Here is a 22,510-nt window from a genome sequence, read left to right as displayed (position 1 = left end):
TGTGTCCATGAATTGGGCTGAATTCTGGAAAACTGCCACAGTTTTAAAATATATTTCAGCACAACGACAAGGAAATGTTTTATCTACTATTTAACTGTTCCTTGGCTGTTCTCCCAACAGATATCATACTGTGTAACGAACGCAACAGGAAACACAGACACTCTGATGAGCGCCAAGTGCGATTACTCAACACACTCATTGACATGCTTTGATCGAGCTCTTGGATGTAGCTTGTGATCAGATATCAGCTCTCGAAAACGAAGAAAACTTTTAGTTTAGTAGTTCTTTACTGAGATTCATGCAAAAAGACTTGAATGGAATTTATTGTTTTGCCACTAGGGGGCATGCTACTGAGCAGAGAGGTAACGCTAAGAGATGTGTAACATGAGATACACACGCTGCGTGCAGGAAGCTGTTGTGTCTCTAATCAGACTTCTAAACCCTGTTAGGAACCGTGGATTTGCTCAGACAATGTGCGAAAACATGTTAATCCACATCAGATTAACTCTGAACGAAGATTAAAATGTCATTTCAATGTCATTTTATACGATACCATGTTGTTCCATGGAGTACTCTGGTAGCTCAGTGGATAAGGCATTGGACTACGGTTCAAAAGATCCCAGGTTCAAACCCCACAACCACCAAGTTGCCACTGTTGGGCCCTTGAGCAAGGCCCTTAACCCTCAACTGCTCAGATGTGTAATGAGATAAAATGTAAGTCGCTCTGGATAAGAGCGTCTGCTAAATGTAAATGTTCTTCTTGATGGTGAATATCACAACTACTGTACGACTGTACTGTATTTATCCAGCGTTAGGGTTCCTGCTGGGGAGAAATACACTGTATCCCAGGAACTCCGGTAAACTACTTTTTATAAAAGAGTGTCAACACTTGATGAGGGAAAGGCCCCCCCCCCCAGGGCGCAACATAATTCCAGAAGAAGTGGAATGCATTATGGATTGATTATCCTGTCCCATAATGCACCAGGGAGGAGAAGGAACACGTAATGGACAGAGCTAGCCGATACCAGCTGTCGAATGTTCGTTTGTGGAGTCGTTTCCGTCTCTGTCTTAATAGTCTAGCAGGTAATGAGCTGTGCAATGCAATGAACACACACACACACACACACACACACACACACACACATACACACACACACACACACAGAGACCCTCACTGCAGGTTAAAAGGAGAAGCTCATGTCTCAAATGTCACAAATCACAGTGGTTTTGCGTACATTAATTTTGATTCTTTAACCAAATGATTCGCAAACAAGTTTTTCAGCTTCTTATTTAAAAGATGATTAGTTTCAACAGCATGTATTCCTGTAGTATTTTATTTCTCTTATACCACAGAAATCCCACCATTTGTTTATTAATTTATTGCCCATCCTTAATAACTTTCCTCATCACCCTCTCTCCTTTCCCTCTCCGCAGAATGACGCAGCTGAGTGTAACCTTCTCTGGAGATCTCCGAATGCTATAGAAAGCAATGACACTGGAGACTCCTTGCCTAACCTCGAATTCATACCAACTTCCCTAACAACTCTTCATAATCGCATTCTTGACGTTTCAGCGTGTGGCAGATGGTTTTTCACGCCGATCGTTCGGAGTAGATTAGTCACTGGGTGTGTATGAGTGTGTTGGTGAAAGCGTGGAAAAACCTTGGGCAAACAAGTGCAACACACACAAACACAGAGAAGCTGAAAGCTGATTTTCCTAAACACTTTATACACACGTCTAAAGAATTAATCCATAGCTTAGTGCCTGGTGTGGGCTGGACAGGTGGAGGGATTGTGTTGGTGTGTGATTGAGGACAAAGAGCAATTTCTCTCTCACACACACACACGCACAAACACACACACACACACTTCAGCTCTAAGCACTTAAACATACACAAAGGGCGCAATTAATTTTCGATTTATTGCTTTTTAAAATGTAAATATATATATATATATATATATATATATATATATATATATATATATATATATATAATTTATTTTTACAAACACGCCACCACTAGCCCCATAATTAAAGGCATGTTAATGATATACAAGGTTAAATAAATATGAAAAAAAAACATAATTTCAATACGTTAGGAGAGATTGAGCAATTAATGCATAGGCAAAGAAAATCAATTAATAAAAATAAGCAAAAGAAAAAAAAATTATAGGTACAGAGAAAAAAAGTAAATAAAACAAAGATGAAAAACGATTATGAGTAGATACAAAATAAAAAAAAAATATGAACACCGATAAAATTAAAAAAACTACAACAAATACTGTATTTGTGCTCTCAGAAAAAAGCACGAAAACCTAAAATATTATGGACTAAAAAATAAAAACATAAATATAACAATTAGGAACTATAAAAACATAAAATACATCACGCCTAAATATAGAATAAATGAACAATTACAATGAAAAGTGAATCCATTCCATATAAAGAGAAAAAGAAAAACATAATAAATACATAAATAAACAAATTTTAAAATATGAAAGAAAAAGCTAAATAAATTGTAAAATGTAGATGATAAAACCTTTACTATGACATAATAAGTTCCCTCTGCATGAAAAGGTGTAGAGTAGAACCCAACACATGCCAGACCTGAGCAGACGGACCCCAGATAAACAGCACTTGCCGTTAAGATCAATTCAATTCAATTTTATTTGTATAGCGCTTTTAGCAATTTTCATTGCCGCAAAGCAGCTTTACATAGTCAAAAGAATTATTTAGGTTTGTATGAAATGTGAATTTGTATGAATCAAAATGGTCAGTTTGTCCCTGGTGAGCAAGCCGAGGGCGACAGTGGCAAGGAAAAACTCCCTGAGATGGTAAGATCAATGACCTCCATCGCATGTGTGACACTCCCTGAGATGGTAAGATCAATGACCTCCATCGCATGTGTGACACTTCGGTTAAAGAGAGACGAGTCCTGAGTAACAGACTGAGACACCTGTGCTGTCCTGGAGAGCATCACCTTAGCGCATTAGTGCCCGCTTCAGGTGCGGTTTGGTCTCCCTTCTCTGTAAAACTCCACACAGTATATCGGATTGCGACTGATTCTTAGGGACCATGATGCAACATTTGTAAAAACCAGGGACAGACAAGTGCATGAATAAATACAACGATGAGGATGATAAAATAGTGCTGCGAAAAATAAAGCAGTTTTACTCTCTGTAAACCATAAATAGGGGGTTTGGGAAAAAAAAAACACAACAAGTAAAGACCCTACTGCTTGTGCTATAAATCCTCTCATGTCCACTTCCAAGCTCTTTTTTTTTTTTGTGTACTATTACACAAAAAATATATAGAATAATATATTCTAGAATAATACTGAATAATACTGGATGTTAGGTCAAAGCCTAAGATTTGACGTGCAGCTCAAGACCAGACTATCTATAAACATTTCACAGGCGTTTTAATGCTGACTCTGGATGTTAAGTTTACAGCTTCGTATGCACAAATACACAGCTACTCCATGCTACTCTGCTTCACAACCGATTGTGAAGAGATGTACAAAGTTCATACAGCAAATGAAATGTACTCATTATCTAGCGAGGGATCCATGAATAGCGTATTTAGAATAAATAACAATGTAGATAAAGTCCCTGACTTACGAACGAGTTCAGTTCCCGGAAGCGTGTTCGTAAGTCAGATTTGTTCTTAAGTCAGACAAAGAGAGTCTTATACACCTTTGACATAAAAAAAAACAGTAAAGTAAAGCATACCAATCCATTTGGATGATCTGAGTGGCTAAAAAAGGTAACTGCATGTAAGCCTTTTTAAACGCACCTAATGGGTCAGCTGACCTTGTTTAAATTTAACCAGGGAGGGAGGGTCAATGCTACATGGTGTTAACATGTTTAAACAAACAGATTTCTTCTATCATTGTGCTCCTGGACCGATCCATTGACACCTGTGAGGCCGACTAATTTCTTCTGCACTAATTCCCCCCCCTCTCACACACATACAACATACCAGACTTTTAACATTTTGGACATTCACTTGCACACTAAAAATATTGTATATAATTGTAAATATTGGTATCTGGTGCACTGCAGTGTCTTTTTTTTCGTACAATCGTAGATCCATGGGTGATCTGTAGGTCTGTTCGTATCTGCAGAAATTTGTAACTCGGATGTTAGGGACTTACTAAGCATTTCGCTGCATATCTTACTGTGTATGACTGTGTATGCGACAAATAAAATTTGATTTGATTTACTGAATAAGATTATAAAGGTCATATCTACTGTATAGGGTATAAATGTCCTATGGACAGGAGGTGCAGTAGGTATTATAATATGGGTTAAATATAGTAAATGTATGTACAAACAATGATTTTGCGTTGATGTAGACCCGTCAAGAAGATATCATGAAGACCAGAATATACAGTATGTATGTATGTCTATATGGTACAGTAGACAGAGAATACATATACGGTAGTGAGCGACACTAGTGCATTATAAAATAACAGGTAATGCAAAAATATTTGGGAACACCTTAGCTCCATTACCATGCAAGAGTGTCTCATAGCAGCATTTTAAAGCATTGATAATGACTCACATATTGAGTCACAGTGCACTGATCACTCTCAAGCGCTTATTCATGGCCACCTACACACTCACGTGCTCTTATGCTCTAACGCTTACCACCTGTTACACACCGACATACTCCTGAATGCACTCGGATTCTAATGCATTGTAGGCTGTTTCTCTTACGTAATCTCTTTATATATAAAATATCTACAGTAGTGTGAAAAACTATTTGCCCCCTTCCTGATTTCTTATTCTTTTGCATGTTTGTCACACAAAATGTTTCTGATCATCAAACACATTTAACTATTGTTCAAGGATAACACAAGTAAACACAAAATGCAGTTTTTAAATAATGGTTTTTATTATTTAGGAAGAAAAAAAATCCAAACCTACATGGTCCTGTGTGAAAAAGTAATTGCCCCCTGAACCTAATAACTGGTTGGGCCACCCTTAGCAGCAATAACTGCAATCAAGCGTTTGCGATAACTTGCAACGAGTCTTTTACAGCGCTCTGGAGGAATTTTGGCCCACTCATCTTTGCAGAATTGTTGTAATTCAGCTTTATTTAGCATGAACCGCCTTTTTAAGGTCATGCCACAACATCTCAATAGAATTCAGGTCAGGACTTTGACTAGGCCACTCCAAAGTCTTCATTTTGTTTTTCTTCAGCCATTCAGAGGTGGATTTGCTGGTGTGTTTTGGGTCATTGTCCTGCTGCAGCACCCAAGATCGCTTCAGCTTGAGTTGACGAACAGATGGCCGGACATCCTTTTTTTTTGGCAGACATTAGAATTCATAGTTCCATCTATCACAGCAAGCCTTCCAGGTCCTGAAGCAGCAAAACAACCCCAGACCATCACACTACCACCACCATATTTTACTGTTGGTATGATGTTCTTTTTCTGAAATGCTGTGTTACTTTTACGCCAGATGTAACGGGACACGCACCTTCCAAAAAGTTCAACTTTTGTCTCGTCGGTCCACAAGGTATTTTCCCAAAAGTCTTGGCAATCATTGAGATGTTTTTTAGCAAGATTGAGACGAGCCTTAATGTTCTTTTTGCTTAAAAGGGGTTTGCGCCTTGGAAATCTGCCATGCAGGCCGTTTTTGCCCAGTCTCTTTCTTATGGTGGAGTCGTGAACACTGACCTTAATTGAGGCAAATGAGGCCTGCAGTTCTTTAGATGTTGTCCTGGGGTCTTTTGTGGCCTCTCGGATGAGTTGTCTCTGCGCTCATGGGGTAATTTTGGTCGGCCGGCCACTCCTGGGAAGGTTCACCACTGTTCCATGTTTTTTGCCATTTGTGGCTCTCACTGTGGTTCGCTGGAGTCCCAAAGCTTTAGAAATGGCTTTATAACCTTTACCAAACTGATAGATCTCAATTACTTTTGTTCTCATTTGTTCCTAAATTTCTTTGGATCTTGGCATGATGTCTAGCTTTTGAGGTGCTTTTGGTCTACTTCTCTGTGTCAGGTAGCTCCTATTCAAGTGATTTCTTGATTGAAACAGGTGTGGCAGTAATTAGGCCTGGGGGTGACTACAGAAATTGAACTCAGGTGTGATAAACCACAGTTAAGTTATTTTTTAACAAGGGGGGCAATCACTTTTTCACACAGAGTCATGTAGATAATAGTTTTTTTTTCTCCCTTAATAACGTAAACCTTCATTTAAAAACTGCATTTTGTGTTCAATTATGTTATCTTTGACTAATAGTTAACGGTTTTTGATGAGCAGGAACATTTAAGTGTGACAAACATGCAAAAGAATAAGAAATCAGGACTCTATCTATCTATCTATCTATCTATCTATCTATCTATCTATCTATCTATCGAGACAGAAAGCAGAAAGGAACATTTGCAGCAAGAACTTTAGTAAAAGTGGATATTTGCATGCACTTGAGGCAGGACATAAAGAAAAGAGCTTTGCAATTTCTATTACGCTGAGATTAACTACGTTCATTTAAACACAACCAATATCAGACACCGCATCAGGCATTTCTTTCAAGAGCTAAATTTAAAAGGGTAAAGAAACTGTAAACAGACACTTGAATTAATAGTTTGCACCTGACTCTGATAGGGCTGAAAAGATAATTACTATAAGTTTACCTGAACATTTATCACAAACGGCTCTCTGCTCTTAATCAGCTGAAATCCAAGACTTTCGTTTTTCATGCCTTGGAGTTAAGGTACAATATCCCACTGCTGTTCTTTCTCCAATGACATGATCATAGTATCACAGCTTTGTAGCTAGACACTAATACCAAATATTCAGAAATAAGCACGGGGCTATGACAGGAGGATTCATAACTCAAAATTCGATTTGTTGCATGATAAGAGATTGTTGCAAGTAATGAAAAATAGGAGCTTGATAAGGAATAAGGGTTGTGAATCTTCACATGACTCATGATTCAAGTCAATTTGATTCACATGGTAATGATTTGATTATGAAATCTCTAAAATTATTTTAGATTCGATTAGATTCAACTTTAATGCAGTTTACAGGAGGTCTAACCAGAAGTGCAATTAGCAGAAAGTGCAGGATAAAGGTATAAGTTCTAAGAATCATAAGCTTCTGAATATAAGATCTGAATTGTGAGTGCAATTTGCAACAAAAGTGCAATTTGATCCACAGGTTTATGATTCAGTTATGAAATGTATAATTTTCGATTATAATATGAAGCAATGAACAATTATTTTATAATCAAATCATAAGCACGTGAATCGAATTGAGATGAATCATGATTCATGAAAAGATTTACACCCCTGGTTCAATTTGAATCTTTTCTATGAATCAACTGAGAATCTTTTTATAATCAAATCATGACCCTGTGTATCAAATTAAACTAATCCTTACATGAATCATGGTTTAGCTCAACTTGATTCAGAGGGTTATGATTCTATTAAAAAACTATTCTCAGTTGATTCATTTTGTAATTAAATCACAAGCACGTGAATAAATTTGAACTGAATCATGAGTCAAGTGAAGATTCTGTGTCTGATTCTGATTAATTGGTATCACTGCTGGTTTTAAAGTCTTATCATGCCATGAACTGAGTCAAACACTATTAATTATAGGTGAGTCATTTGAAGATTCTGTGTTTAGATCTGAATACTTTGTATAAGTGTTTAGCTTTAAGGTCTTATCACACAATCAGTCACTTTACATGCTAGGTTTCTGTCTCCTCATTCCTGGATTTGATTTTCCCCTGACATTTGATGTTTCCTAAGTGTATTTTTTGACCCCCCTCTATGAAGTTGCATTAGGTTTCTTGGAATCATCTCAATGAAACACTTTCGTCCAGCCTCTCACTGCATGCCACGACACAATTAACTTCACCTCTTTGTATTCACAGCACCAGGTGCACTGCATTCTACTGACATTTTCCAATAAATCGTTATAAATTCCATAGAGAATAAAGACTATGAAGTCGATTGGCTTTGGGACTGTGATGTGTGAAAAAAAAAAAACATGTTACAGTGTGTAATAGCAAGATGCAAATGTAATAGTAATAATACATGTGAATTCTCCCAAAATGCTAAAGCTTAGAGAAACAATACAGCACTACATACTACGCAAATTGCAAAGAACTCTAGTCAGGTCCTATCTATCAAACCTATGCACATACTGTACGCACATCCACAGACATCTATTAAATGAAGCACTGTGACACAAGAGTTTCAGAGCACATGCTATAAAAGAGGATTTTTCATTTATAGAGAAGAAGGGATCAGAAAAAAAGGGTCTAATTAATTCACAGAATTAAAGATAAATAAATGTCTAGGAAGGCATGCCCATACAGCCTTTTTCCTCTGTGCGTCAGCGCGAATAAAGGCCAATAAGATGCAACAGTGACATGAAACAGTACACAAAGCCGGGACAGGCTCGTCACATCCTGCTGTGAATTCTATCAGTGCTCTGCAGACTCTCTTAACCAGAGCCCACACACCTCTCTGACATTTTGTGCGTCTTCCATTTGCACCGCTCGGTGTGTTTTTAATGAGGCTGAAACAGCAGCTCCTTTTTCTCGGCATGATCAAAAGCCTGCCCTGATGCAGGCGCCCTAAAAACCGAGCTCAGTCTGGAGGGGAAAAAAATAAAACTAATGCCTCGCCGGCGTGGCTGGCACAACAAAGAATTCAAACAAATGTGACACCTGACATGATCAGACATGGGAGTTATTTTCTCCTTTGAGGAGTGCCATCGGATGAAAGGAGACGGGAGACGGAGGTGTTTCTGACGCGCGTGTCACAAACGCATCGTATTAAAATACCTGACGGTGTCAGAGGAAGATCCGCTGAATATTAGAATGACGACGTGCTCATGTCGGCGCTTACGGTTAAAAAAAAAAAAGTCATTCTTTATTGAAAGCTAACACACACATTTAAAAATCCTTATACTCTATAACATATTATATATTAACCGTAGAGATCCGAAGCATGGCTGCAGGAAATACTGTACACAGTAAGTTACATGGCACATTCATATTATTTATTCAACTTTATGTTTCCAGTATATTTAGGTTTTATACAAGTCTTTTGACTATGTAACCATCATTGTACACATTTTGCACAATGGGGTTGCAAAGACTTTTGCACAATACAGTGGAACCTCGGATTGCGAGTAACACGGTCTGCGAGTGTTCTGCATAATGAGCAAAAAAAAAAAAAAAAATTGACTTAAGAAACGAGCAAGTCTTGATTTACGAGCACCGAGTATCATGTATCACGCTTCCAATTCTTGTTTTGACGCCGATCACAACTGAACCAATGATTTTTCTCTCTCTTGCACTGCGGAATTGTGGACAATCTTCTCCCCTGCTGGCTCTTAGTCCGCGTCTCTTACTGGTATAATCAACATCCGTGCACGCGTGTACTGTGTATACTATTACTATAATGTGTACTATTTACACACGTGTGATTAAAAGAGGCCATATACGCTACATGGCACATTCACATGATTTATTCAGCTTTATATTTACTGTATATTTAAGTTTTTTTCTATTTAACCATCACTGTTAACTAATATAAAAAATAAACATGATAGCTATGATTACGGCGCACAATGGGGTGGCCAAGACTTTTGCACAGTACTGTATATTGGGTGTATTTGCCATGTCTCAGCCCAATACACATATTACCTTCTTTCCTTTAGTCTTTCATGTGAAACAAGGTCAATTTCACATTTCTGTTCTCTCTATGTTTGCAATATCTTACAATCATCATGTTTCTGTAGATCATTAACACACTGTGCTTTTGCTTTCCCATTGTTTCTACACATTAATCAGCTCTTATTCCAATTACTTGCAAAAACAAGATCTTAGTAGTTGCTTAGTATTGTCCAAATACCTTGATTAAATTATTGGGAGCAGAAGTTGTCATAGGAAAATAATCAATAACACATTTTTCTGATTATAGTTCATTATTTTTCTACACAAAAAAAAAAAAAAACCAAAATAAACAACACTTCTTTAAGGTCAATACGGAGGACAATCTCTCCTGCACCACTAACACCACATCACTGGTTTAAAAAAGAAAAAAGAAAAAAAAAAAGGTCAAGCTGTGTCTCCATTTTTCACAGAAGCTCAGGAAAGCGTGTGTACATCCTTCCATCATGGTTACTTTCTATAGTGGAGCCATTGAAAGCACTTTGACAAAGAAAAGTGTGACTTTGTGGTATGGGAAGTCTAATGTCTTTGACCATGAGGCCTTACAGAGGGGGGTAAGTGCAGCTGGAAAGGAGATTGGTGCCAGTCTTCTATCGCTACAGGACACGTTGCGGTCACAAAACCCCTAAGATTGTGGGTGATCATCCTTTCATCCTTCCCTTAGTCGATTTAGCTCGCCCTCCTCCCCACCACATGCCATCAGGAAAGTGGTATAAAAGCATACCTGCCAGGTCCACTAGACTCCTCAGGGCACTTCTATTACATTCCCCATCTTACACACACATGTATATTATATTCCTTATAAATAAGAGGTTCCCACATTTAACAAGAACACACAGCCAAATTTTGGGGCTATATTATCATCTTGGTGATTTATTACATTTCGATATTTATTTGTATGTGTCTTGTACTACTGTATACTTCAGTGTGGGCTGAGATGAACGACATTTCAATCCACTGCATGATGAGTAAGCCTGGTTACAAATAGACTGTACACCATACTGCCTGGTCAAAAAGGGACCTGTTTCAGAAGGGCCTGCATCGAGTGAAGAAAATCACAAAGCTAAGCAGGAAACTAAGAGTACTGCAGTTGGGATAAGAATTGTCCAATGTGTTGGTAATATCTGAAATGATCGTGCTGAGCTGTCAACTTAACAGAAGGATAAATAATTATAAACCTAAAAAGCATAAAGATTGGAAGATTGGATGGATGGAAAAAGAGTCATGTGACTCATCTGATGTATCCAGATTAAGCCTGTTCCAGGGTAATGGGGGTGTCAGGGTGTAAGAAGGGAAGTGCACGAAGCGATGCTCCCATTATGCATAGTGTCCATTGTACAAGCCTCTGGAGACAGTGTTATAATCTGCGGTTGATCAGTTACTCAGGTCTAGACTCAGCTACGTTATGAGTCAATAAAATGAAGTCAGCTGACGACCTGAATGTACTGAATGACCAGGTTATCACATCTATATCAAAAAAAGTTTTCTTCCTTGACATATTCCAGAGCAATCCTTTTCCACCAAAACGAACCAGATGTTAGTTCATACCTGGTCTGGTGTAAGTGTGAGCAGTGATGCTTCATAAGCAGTTCTTCAGTGCTTTGGCTGTCTGAAAACAAAGAACCAGCTCCACAAGCAACTTAGTGGAAAAGGCGTATTTTAAAGTGTACAAGAGGAAGTACGATGGTTCTTGGGAAGAGTGGTTCATTAAGAATCATTTTCACACATGAGTTGGACCATAATCAAAGCTAAATAAAATATTCCAGTGCGTTTGGATTTTTTTTTTTTTTTTTAGCCAGGCAGTATATTTTAAGTATCTATGTTTTGTTTGGTGCATGCGTACTATTTTTTTTTTAGACTTTTGCCACACATGATAAAAATAAAAATGTGTGTGTGTGTGTTTTTAGGTCTTTTATTTATTTAATCATACTCCCGCCCACTCCCACGGACAATCTGACTAATCCCACCTGCTCCTGCATTAAATATTTGATTATTAAACGCATTGGCTCTATTTCCCAAAATATAAACACATGACTCATTTAACGCACCATCACTCTGAAGATGAACAAATGTGGTGAATATGCTGCATGGAACCACATTCTGGTCAGCAGTGTTTTTTTTAGGGCTGCTGGAGTAACAGCATGCGAATGACGACAGACGACAGAATTCGGAAAAGCAACTGAAAAAAAATGATATAGTACTGCCGTTGGTAAAACTCTTGATTATTGCTCGGTTCTAGATAAATGAACTCTATGCAGCACATTAAAAAGTCTGTACTTTACGACCGAACCCACAGATTAATCCAAAACAGACATATTTCCAATGGAACTGATAATGAGACAGACATAAAAATGTGAATACTCATCGTTTGTTTAAAAGTTAACCTAAAAAGAAGGACAGAACTCTCCCAACAAGCATTTTACAAAAATCAGATTCCTTATAGATTTTAAAAGAGTGTGTGTACTCACTCGTAAGGGTCGCTGGGGTCAGTTCCTTGGAGCTCAGAAGGGATGGGAATGCGTTTGTAGTACATCTCCCAGTCAAAAGCGCCTCGCATAGCATCCCCAGCTTGAGCCTCGTATCCGAAGTGGTTGTGGTCGATGACGTCAATCATGGGACACACGATGGTCTTGGGGTTCTGTGCGATCTGGTCTGAAGGATTGAGAAAGCGAGAAGAAAAAACAGAGAGAGAGAGAGAGAAGAAGTGAAGCGATGCTAGCCGGGCCTGCATGTGTCATCTGCTGCATGTCCCTGGCGTGTTGTCTGCACTGCAGGAAGATAAGGGAGCGAGTTGGTGAGACGATCGCCTGGACGTCTGGGGAGTCTCGGTCCGTTTCTAGCTCGCTTGGCCTCTTTAGCTCGACTCGCCCCAGTGGGGAGGCTCTGAGAAATTGAAGCTGCCTGGCGATTAGAAACAATTACACAGCTTCTAAGTGGGTTTGGTCCGTGGAGGCACGGACACGGAGACCCCCGGCCTCAGCCAGTCAGCCACGGATAAGCTGGCCCAGATCTGTCACCCCCGAAACCCTCCCTCGACGCCACTGCTCATCCGTGAGAGACGGAGAGATGCGCGGACGCGTGTTCGGACGCACGGACACACACACACGCGCAAAACTGTTCGGCTGCGTCGCTTCTCCAAACGCAAATCTACAGTAGGAAAGCAATTTACACTCATGCCTTCATGTCTCCACGTCCATTAGCTGCTAGTTTGTCTCGCATCTGAGAGTTGGACAAGCGTCTGATCGAGTGACTGTCTGAATCACACAAGATATCATGTGAGATTTTAAGTTCTCCTTGATCGTATGAATTGATTTATAAATAAAATGTTTACTTAAAGCTTAATATCAGCAGGAGGCTTGTTTTTAGAGACTCAGTTATGACGGACGGGAAAAAGGATTTTCCTGAATAGCTTAAACACACGCAGGCTGCCAACTCGTACCAGTATGGACGCATCTATTGATTTTTGACCATCTTTGGTCCTTGCTCTGGCTTTTTTTTTAAAAAAGAGGAAGAACAACAAAAAAAAGCTTTTGTTTCTCTGGGCAGATTTTTTTTCTTCATCCCTTTATTTCAGACATGGCTCTTAAGCGGTGTTGATTTGAATACTCAGGATGTTTTCTCTTTTGCGGGTCTAAAAGGACAGCAGGGAGAACATTTCCAATTAAGAATGAAGAGTGAGAAAAAAAAGAAAAGAAAAGAAAAGACTCCACGGCCTCATCTCACTGTGTGGGTGGACGGCATCAGGTTGATTGAAGAGATAAAGCGACTGTTTGCCCATGTGTGTGTGTGTGTGTGTGTGTGTGTGTGTGTGGGTGGGTGTGAGAGAGAGAGAGAGAGAGAGTTTATTTGGAGCATGGACGGAGCGATGTCTGGGAGGACTAATGTGCAATGGAAAATAGATCTCCAGTGTCTCGTCCAAGCGATATTTCTTTAGATCAATTAACTAATTAGGGCTTTGTGAGTGATGAGTGTGTCTACACCATGCTTGGTGTTTAGCCGCGTGGTGAAAGCGCCCTGTAAAGCAAGCACAGGCTTCAAAGTGTGTGACGTAATAAGCCTCTAAACAAGTGGATAAGAGATGAATAGACGGCGTGTCTGCGAAAGTGTAAACACATGAATGGAGTAATGTGAGTGTCAGAATTAATTTCGCTATATGGATACTTGTGAATAATAACAATAACCAGCCACACATCTCGCTTGCTGCAATATACAGTAGCTAAATCAAATTCACATTTTATTTCTCGCATACACAGTAAAAATAATAATAATAAACAAAAAAAAACTTGTCTGACCACTGATGACCTAAAAATAAAAAATATAAAGTATGAAATAAGAGGGGAAAAAAATACAAATATAGAAATGTAGAAGAGCTGTTAAAAGTAAAAGCAGAAGTATTTCAGTGATTTTGCATTTAGCAAGTGCATGCTGTGACGAATTAGAGAGATGAAACCGAAGGAAAAGTATTACGCAGAAGAAGAACTTCAACCGATGTGTGATGCTGTGAATGACGTGTCAGCAGAGGGACACACGGTTACAGAGAAGAAAATAAGTGGTGTCATGGCACATGAAGTGAGAGCACAACCTCCGTCAGTTATGTTAGAGTTTTATAAAGTTGAGGAAAGTTTTGTTTAGTTTTTTAATGACGTGATTCAAAGCGCTCGTGGCAAACCGAAACAGCTCAGCGTCTATTCATCCGTCTCATCAAATCTGTGCGCTTTCTAAAAACACTGCGCTCTCTGCATAAGCCCTGGATGGCTAATGCATCCAAAGGCAGTCTGTACACACACACACACACACACACACACACACACACACACACACACACACACACACACACACACACAAGGGGTTTTATTTACAGTCTGAATTGGGATCAGTTGACCAATAGGATCGCTTATAGGCTATATGGCACTATAGGGTGCGCAGGACCCTCTTGTTTATCTAAGGTTTATTTTTTTTTCACACTTTTGGCCTTTTGGTCTTACAAAAGCTCAAAAACTCATCAAAATTGTCTGCTGCCATTAGGATGCCTGAGAGTCTCAGGGGCCCTCACATGAGATTTTGCTGCATAGCTCATACACGCACGTATGCACAAGAAACTCGATTCACACTTAGAGCTCATTGAGCTGAACAACTTTTGCACTAGAGGTCAGTTATTTTGGGTCGTTTGCCAAAAGGCGCCCGATAGATTTTGATATACTCCTCCTAGGGAATTTATACGATCGCCACCAAACTGGGCCGATGTGATCTAAAGACTTTGAGGATGCAAAATTGCAGAGGGATTTTTGATATCTCAAACAGGTCAGCCGTGACGGTGCCTTAAACTTAAACTGAAAGGTGGTTAATAATTTTTTTGTGTGGCATTATATTGAGTGACATTACACACACACACAGACAAAAAAAAAAAGCCCAAACTGACATCAGCTCTATATAGTGTGTGACGTTGTGTGAAAATTGTGCGGTGCACCCAGGCAGCGATGGCTTTTTGTAGGTCTTAACACACTCAAATAACACACAGGTTGTGCTGTTCATCCGGAATGCGATGGCACAGAGTGCTTGGGCCCGCTCATCGTTGCTCGCAACTATATTCCAAAGATATAATTACTCTAAAAACATATAATAATTTAAACTCGACACATTCCTTCAATTTTAAATGTTGTGATGCTGTGCACAAACAATGTGCCGCCTGTGAAAACAGGAGTTTTTTTTGGCATTGGTGATTTCCAGAAATTTTTGTCTCCAAGCAAAACAAGAAAAAAAAAAAATCATGTCTACAATCAAAAATACTGTAAGAAAAAAATTAGTTTGTGTAGCACGTTTTGGCACGAGGCCCAATGACTCCTTGGGATTAAAGCAACACACCACAGCTAACGTGACACAAACACATAGCGTAGCACTACTGCTAATGCTTCTGAATCGTTGTAATATTTACGTCTTTTTATATATAAATAATATTTAAGGCCATGTGCTCACCCTGGGACCACACACTCGTCTCAACAGCCCAGGAGATGGTGTTTTCAGAGCAGGATGGAAAAAAAGAGAGAGAATATTTGAAAGAGAAAAATAAATAGAAAAAGGAATAGGCCACCTCATGATTCTTTTTTTATCAGCCCACTGCAGGAGTGACCAAGAAAGGCATTTGATTTGTGAAATTGGTCGATTCGGAGCAGAGAGATAAGTGGGATTTTTCGGTCCTGTGATTGAAAAGGCAGAAAGTGAGTTAGAAATGTGCATCTCGTGCTGTGACCTCCCTCCTCTTTCTCTTTTTCCCTTAAAAAAAAAAAAGAAAAAAAAAGAAATAGATCGGCGGACATACCGAGCAGAGGAGGCAGCCAGTTGATGTTGGTTTCGCAGTGCGAGTCTAAGAAGGTGAGGACTTCCCCTTTGGCTACGGACGCTCCCAGGAGGCGGGTGCGTATCAGACCCTCGCGCTTCTTAGTGCGCACGATGCGCACTTTCGGAAATCTGGACATGTACTCCTCCAGACGAATACCCAGGTGCTCTGAGATATAAAAAAGAAAAGAAAAAAAGAGACAGATGGGGAAAAAGAGGGAATGCTGTTAGAGTGCTGTTAATTATGACACAATTCATTTCAGTAACTAGGAAGCAGTTTAATTATTGAGACTCAAAGCGCTGAATTGCATCCTGTTCCCGCACATGTTACTTCATACACGCTAGTCTATCAGAGGCGAGGAAAGTGTGAGTTCAGGTTCATCTGCCTGTGTGTGTGTGTTTGTGTGTGTGCGTGCTGTTTTGAAGCAGTGACATGTTAATCGAATCTCAGTTTTGTTTCTGCATTCTCTAAGCCCCGTTCAAAAGCATTAATGTTTAACGTCCCTTAAGATCCCCCTGCTGTTAACGCTTAATTGAATTGTTGAATTGGCCCGTGTTTCTTGAATATTAACCAGTCGTAGCTGAAACTCCACCCGGGCCTCTATTTACGGCGTGGCCTTCTTCCGCTTTCGCATTCCCTTTATAGTAGCGATATAGGCTGAATGAATAATGCAACCTGCAAATCCAATTAGAAATAATTTAATAAGATTGCGATGCCTGCTGTGAGTTAACGGAGCTGACGCTCGGTATTAAAACAACAACACGTTTTCCGCGGAGCGGTTCGGTGACTAGCAGGAGAAAGGGGAGAGAAATATCCTCCGCTGCTGGTGTGAAAGAATTCATTAAAAAAGCAGTCAAAGGAAAGGAAATTGGAAGGAAAAGTGCAGTCATGAGGGCAGCGGCGACTCGATTATGAAGTGTTCTGAGGATCAGAGCGCCCAGGAATCTGTTTGTACATTAGAGATGATTTGCAAGGCGAGGGTTTGTAAAATGTAAATCTCTTGAAAAGGGTCTTTATGAGCACAACCAAATTGAAATAAATTATATATATATATATATAAACTAGCTGTTTTGTGCTTAAACACTGATTTACAGAACAAATGGTCACTTCTCAAATGCATAAAGGGACACAGAAAAACAGATAGATAGATGGATGGATAGATAGATAGACAGATAGATAGATAGATTGACAGCTAAATAGACAGACAGGCATACAGATAGAGAGAAAGAGAGACAGAGAGGGAGAAGGGAGAATATCTTCCTATCTATTTATCTACATATCTATATACAGTCGACCCCCGAAATGCACAGGGGTTATGTTACTAGACACCCAAGAATTGTGAAAAACCATTAATTTTGGATGTGGTTTTAAAAAAACAAACAAACAAAAAAAAAAACGCCTATTAATGCCTGTTTTTATAGTTTGAACTCTAAATTTGCTCCCAAAACACTTTCATTACATTTTAAACTCAGCTTAATACATCACTCTTAAAAAATACAAGAATGTAAAGGTAAACCTGTATACTGTACTTTACAGTACTGTACTGATGTGTTTCCCACAGTGCTAGAATGTAAAATACAGATGTTACCCCTCTGTATGTGAAGTAATTCATGCAAGCGCATTCTCTTTGGTATGTGCTGTTGTTTTCTTACAGTAATAATTCACCATCGCAAGCTGCTTAGCCTTTTATATATATATATAGGGTTAGAGACCTGACTAGCTTTACAGGATGATACACAGGTAGATAGTTATATGGACAAACAGCAGATAGATAGATAGATAGATAGATAGATAGATAGATAGATAGATAGATAGATAGATAGATAGATAGAAAAAGAGAAAGAGAGAGAGGAGCAAATAGCTTTACAGACTGATATATACTGTAGCTAAACAGACATATTTATACATAGATAGACAGACAGACAACAGGATATACAGGTAGGTAGGTAGATATATCGTTTCAGCAGATACAGTAGATAGATAGATAGATAGATAAATAGATAGATAGATAGATACCTATCTAACTTTACAGACCAATATACATTTTGCTAATTAAACAGACAGACAGACAACCACCTACTGTAGATAAGCAGACATACAGACACAAACAGGCTACGAGATACCTTCCTCACTATTTTAACAGAAACGTCCTCCACATCAGTCCACACATTAGGTGCTGTGTAACTGTAACTGTACAGCGAGCGAGCGAGTCAGAAGCTTCACTTCACTTTAGTGAGAACTCTGACTGAAGCCAAAGCTGGACTTCAGTGCTCTCAGAACTCGCTGCTCCTTATAGAGTACAGTACATCCAAAATCACTGCCTTATCGGAACATTCAGGAGGCACTCTGTAGGAGTGTGTGTGTGTGTGTGTGTGTGTGTGTGAGAGAGAGAGAGAGAGAGAGGGAGAGAGATGCTAGGACAGGACGGGATTTAGGAAGCTTTTTTATTTTAATACAAATGGATAGTTTAAATAATGAAGAAGAGCATTTAGGATTCTTACACAAGTCCTGTTAACCTTATTCTTAAATATCTGTTGGTGTTTTTTTTATTTATAAAATGCTCTCATGCTACTTTCTTCCTCTTGGTTCGGATATTATCATGTTAACTCTGACACATTACATTTCTCTCTCTCTTCCTCCCTTGAGCTAACACCCCTGGGTTCGCCTCCGGATGGACATCTATAACTTCCACTTTCTCCTGGATTTCACTACAGTAGGTTTTTCCAATATTCAGTTGTGGACCATTAATGCTCGTATCGCCTCCTCTCAGGCATGCTGTGTGTGTCTCTTACTGTGTGACTTTGTGTGTGTGTGTGTGTGTGATTAGACTCAGTGCAGTCTCTAGATTACACATAATAACACAAATGTGCTGCAGGGCTTTAAAAGCAAACAGGCTGCCGTGGGGATGTGCTGTAAAGTACATAGCTGAGCTCCATGTAGCAGCACAGAGGAGAAACCGAGGGTTTGAGCAGAGCGGGCACACGGCGATATTCCGCTCGGCTAGCGGCTGCGGTGCCACGAAACGTCACGTCAATCTGCCGTATCACACCTTTCGAAACACTGAAAGCCAAAAGTTTCTCATTCAGGTTTAGAAAACTTTACACTGATAGCTACAGCTCGTTTTTATTTGATTGTTTTGATTTTACTATTAATTTATTGATTACACTATTTTATTTTCGTAAAGAACCCTGTACTACATAGTTACAACCCTGTCTTCTTGTAAGAATCCAGCCGAGGTGATGAGACAAGGTGATGTCTGATAAATCTTCCGAACCTGCCTCAACTTTGACCTCTGAACCTCCTGGGTAAAAAAATTCATAAATAAATAAAAAATGAGGCAGGTTTGAGGAAGATATATTTGTTTTTAGACCGCCGAGGCGAGACATGCTCTTGTAGGTCTCTTATGTAAGACACGGTTTTCCAGACAATGGCATTTAAATCGTCAGGCGACATCAAAAAACGGTAAGCCTTGTTTAGGGAAACTTTCAGACACATTTCTCTTCGCTGTCTCACTGTCTCACGTGTCTCTTGGCATTTTCAGCAAATATACATTGTCACATAACTAGGCATTTATATTTCAGGAAGGACGTGTGTGTGTGTGTGTGTGTGTGTGTGTGTGTAAATGTTTCACATCACTCAGGTGTAGAGTGCTATTAACATTAGGGACGCGTCGGATTTAATTGATAATCACTTTGATGTGTAATAAAAGTCCAATGTCTAAAGATCTGATGGGAAATCCTGTAGCATCAAAGCTGTACTAATAATCCCAGGTCAAAAAATACACACACACACACACACACTACACGTCACATCACAGGCTCCTCCAACAAACTTGAACTTTCACTGACTAAACTTTGACAAAAGTTCGTGTCAGCCCCAGAGCGGGTGAAGTAGAAAAATGCTGTGCAGACATTTTATTATTATTATTTTTTTTTTTCAGAAAAGACACTATAATAAATCTTGGCAGCGACAATCATTCCAGCCCTGTTTCTGGAGTCCACAGAGCCAGTGGAGCATCCGAGCATCCGACAGAGTGAGCAGGAGAGCGTGCTGCAGTTATTTCTCTGCTCACTGTCACATAACGGTGGAACCGTGAGAAATGGAAGTTGTGTGTATGTGTGTGTGTATGTGTGAGTGTGTGGTATTGTAGAACAGAATCATCGCAGGATCTTAAACCTTTACAGAATTACTTGTCAAAAACTGAAAGTATGTTTCAGTGTCCCACCTGCTTTCTCAGTTCCTGGACTTTCCGTCATTTAAACAGATGGTCCAGTCAAACTCTTAGCCTACAAGCTCAGTGCTCAAGGAAAAGATGTCAGGTTACAAAAACAACAAAAAAAAAAGGGAGCTGTGTTCGAGTAAGTGCTACAAAGTTGTTAGGGAGAGCTATATGGAGCTTAAAGCTTTTTGTCTTTCTTTTTTTTTCAGTATAAACAGAGATACGTGTGTAGAATTAAACTCAGTACGACTAAACTCCTGTAAAAGCAAGACGGCAGTTTCATTCGGTAATCAATACCAGTATGAGAAGAGCAACAAGTTTATATATTATTAACTGCATACATCCATAACCTATTTAAATCAATTTTATTACAAAAGTTTGTTCACTGTAATCATTTTCTTTGAGTGTTTACCAATAAAGATGGTCCTGCACTGTCCCTCTAACATCATTTCAAATCCTGTCCATTATTGTCACTCCCAAATGGCAAATCGCAGCATCTCCAGCTCTGGTTTCAGGGAATCAGTCAATGTCTGTCCTTTAAAGCTGTCCTGATGGTGAATATTCCTAATTTCAGGAAATCCTCAACAAAACAGAGTTCACAGTTCGGTACAGTGGAAAACAGCTCTAAAACAACATGGCGTCCAGGATTCCCCTCACAATTTAAAGGCGCAAAGACAACACTGTTCAATTACAGTTACATGGTTACTGTTCTTGGCCACATGATGGCAGTGTGTGAAAAGGGGACAGAGATTTAGTCAAGTGTATTAGTATGATTTACATTATATATTCGTGCCGAAGGTATATAAGACTCACTTTGTCAGACTTAAGAACAAATCAGACTTACGAACATGCTCCTGAAACAGAAATCGCTTGTAAGTCGGGAACAACCTGCATTTTTTAATGTAGAAATAGTTCTCCAGGCTTACTAAAGGACTTTTTTGCCTTTCATTTTCAGTCCAGTCCCTGTACATGAGCAGTTTCTTTAATTCTATCTACATCAGTTAATTTAATATAAAGAAATGGGAAGTGGGTATGACTGCATGATTATCGTTATATGGAAAAACGCACAAAAAATAAATGACAAACAAACAAACAAAAACTAAGCTACAGATTTAAGCGCTAGCTTATTGATTAGTAAGGATGGGTTCAAGCTTAACAAGCCGGCATATGTGAAAAAAATCTTACTGTACTATAATGTAGAGAAAGAAAAAAACTTCTAATCGACCGCATCACGGCTTTAGCTGGAAAATATGTAATCACCGTGAGTCTCTCCTGCCAGGCTAATTGATAAAGGCGAGGCTGTAACATCAGAGATGAAAGCGGCAGCTTTTTATAGCTTCGTGTGTCGTCTTTCATTAGCGAACAACATGATTTAAACAGTCCACGCAGGTACATGAGATGAGATCCGCGAGAGAGTACTGTATACGCTGTGGAGGATTGGCGTGATAAATGTTCATGCTTTCTTGCAGCTTAAAGCGTGTATAAGATCTGATCTCAAGTAGAGACCGAGACATGGCGTTTATACTCCCCAGGTGGAATAGGTTACAGTATGCGTCTCGGCTGTCCGCTTGGGGGCCGGTCACGTAGAACGGTGGCTTGATGAACATTGTCTGTCTTGCTGGAGTTGACTTAGAGGTGGACCGAGCCCAAAATGCAGAGATGCTCAGATCAGACCTGAGTGTGACTGCTGCGTTCCCACCTGCATAAACAACCACGAGTCCTACAGCCTCTCATTAAGAACCAGAATAAGCGGATAAAAACGGCGTAGGTGGGGTTTGAATGAAAAATGTGTATCTGTCCCTTAAGATGTGTGTGTGTGTTTGTGGCTGAAAAGAAAGTCTTCTTTGCCTGAATAATCTTTTTGTGTATTTATAGCTACAAAAATGTGCTCGCGGTCTTAAGAAAGCTGTTAAGAGAGTGCGTGTTTGTGAAGCCGTGGGTGTGAAGAAGTCTGTCTCTCCTCTTACTCTGCTCATGCGTCTATTGTCTTCTGCTCTCTCCCTGTCTCTCTCTCTATATCCGTCCCTCTATCTGCTTCCTCAGCACTCTATTTCTCTCTGTCTATTACACTCTTGATTTCTCCCTCACTCCCTCTCTCCATCCTCTGAGTGGTTGTTCAAATGAACTCATAAATCACGCCTTTTGATGTTTAGCAGGTCTAGCAGTGATGAAGGAAGTGGCAAATAAACTGTTATGGAGGGAGAAGAAAAAAAAAATGGGCGAAAGGTTCTCTATGCCAAAGGCAACTCTATGACA

At 39.5% G+C, this 22,510-nt stretch overlaps 1 protein-coding gene across 2 annotated transcripts in view; it reads right to left on the bottom strand.

Annotated features, from left to right (window-relative positions):
* Positions 1-22,510, bottom strand: part of galntl6 (polypeptide N-acetylgalactosaminyltransferase like 6) — a 279,651-nt gene that overhangs the window by 63,094 nt on the left and 194,047 nt on the right. For both annotated transcript variants that reach the window (XM_053502156.1, XM_053502157.1), the window contains 2 exons: positions 16,018-16,203; positions 12,170-12,353 (listed from right to left, as the gene is read on the bottom strand). In XM_053502156.1, the coding sequence (XP_053358131.1) occupies positions 12,170-12,353; positions 16,018-16,203 (370 nt within the window). The remainder of the gene's footprint in view (positions 1-12,169; positions 12,354-16,017; positions 16,204-22,510) is intronic.

Source organism: Clarias gariepinus, chromosome 8, assembly GCF_024256425.1.
Source record: "Clarias gariepinus isolate MV-2021 ecotype Netherlands chromosome 8, CGAR_prim_01v2, whole genome shotgun sequence".
NCBI classification, from domain to species: domain Eukaryota; kingdom Metazoa; phylum Chordata; class Actinopteri; order Siluriformes; family Clariidae; genus Clarias; species Clarias gariepinus.
This window is presented reverse-complemented; position numbering and strand designations above follow the sequence as displayed.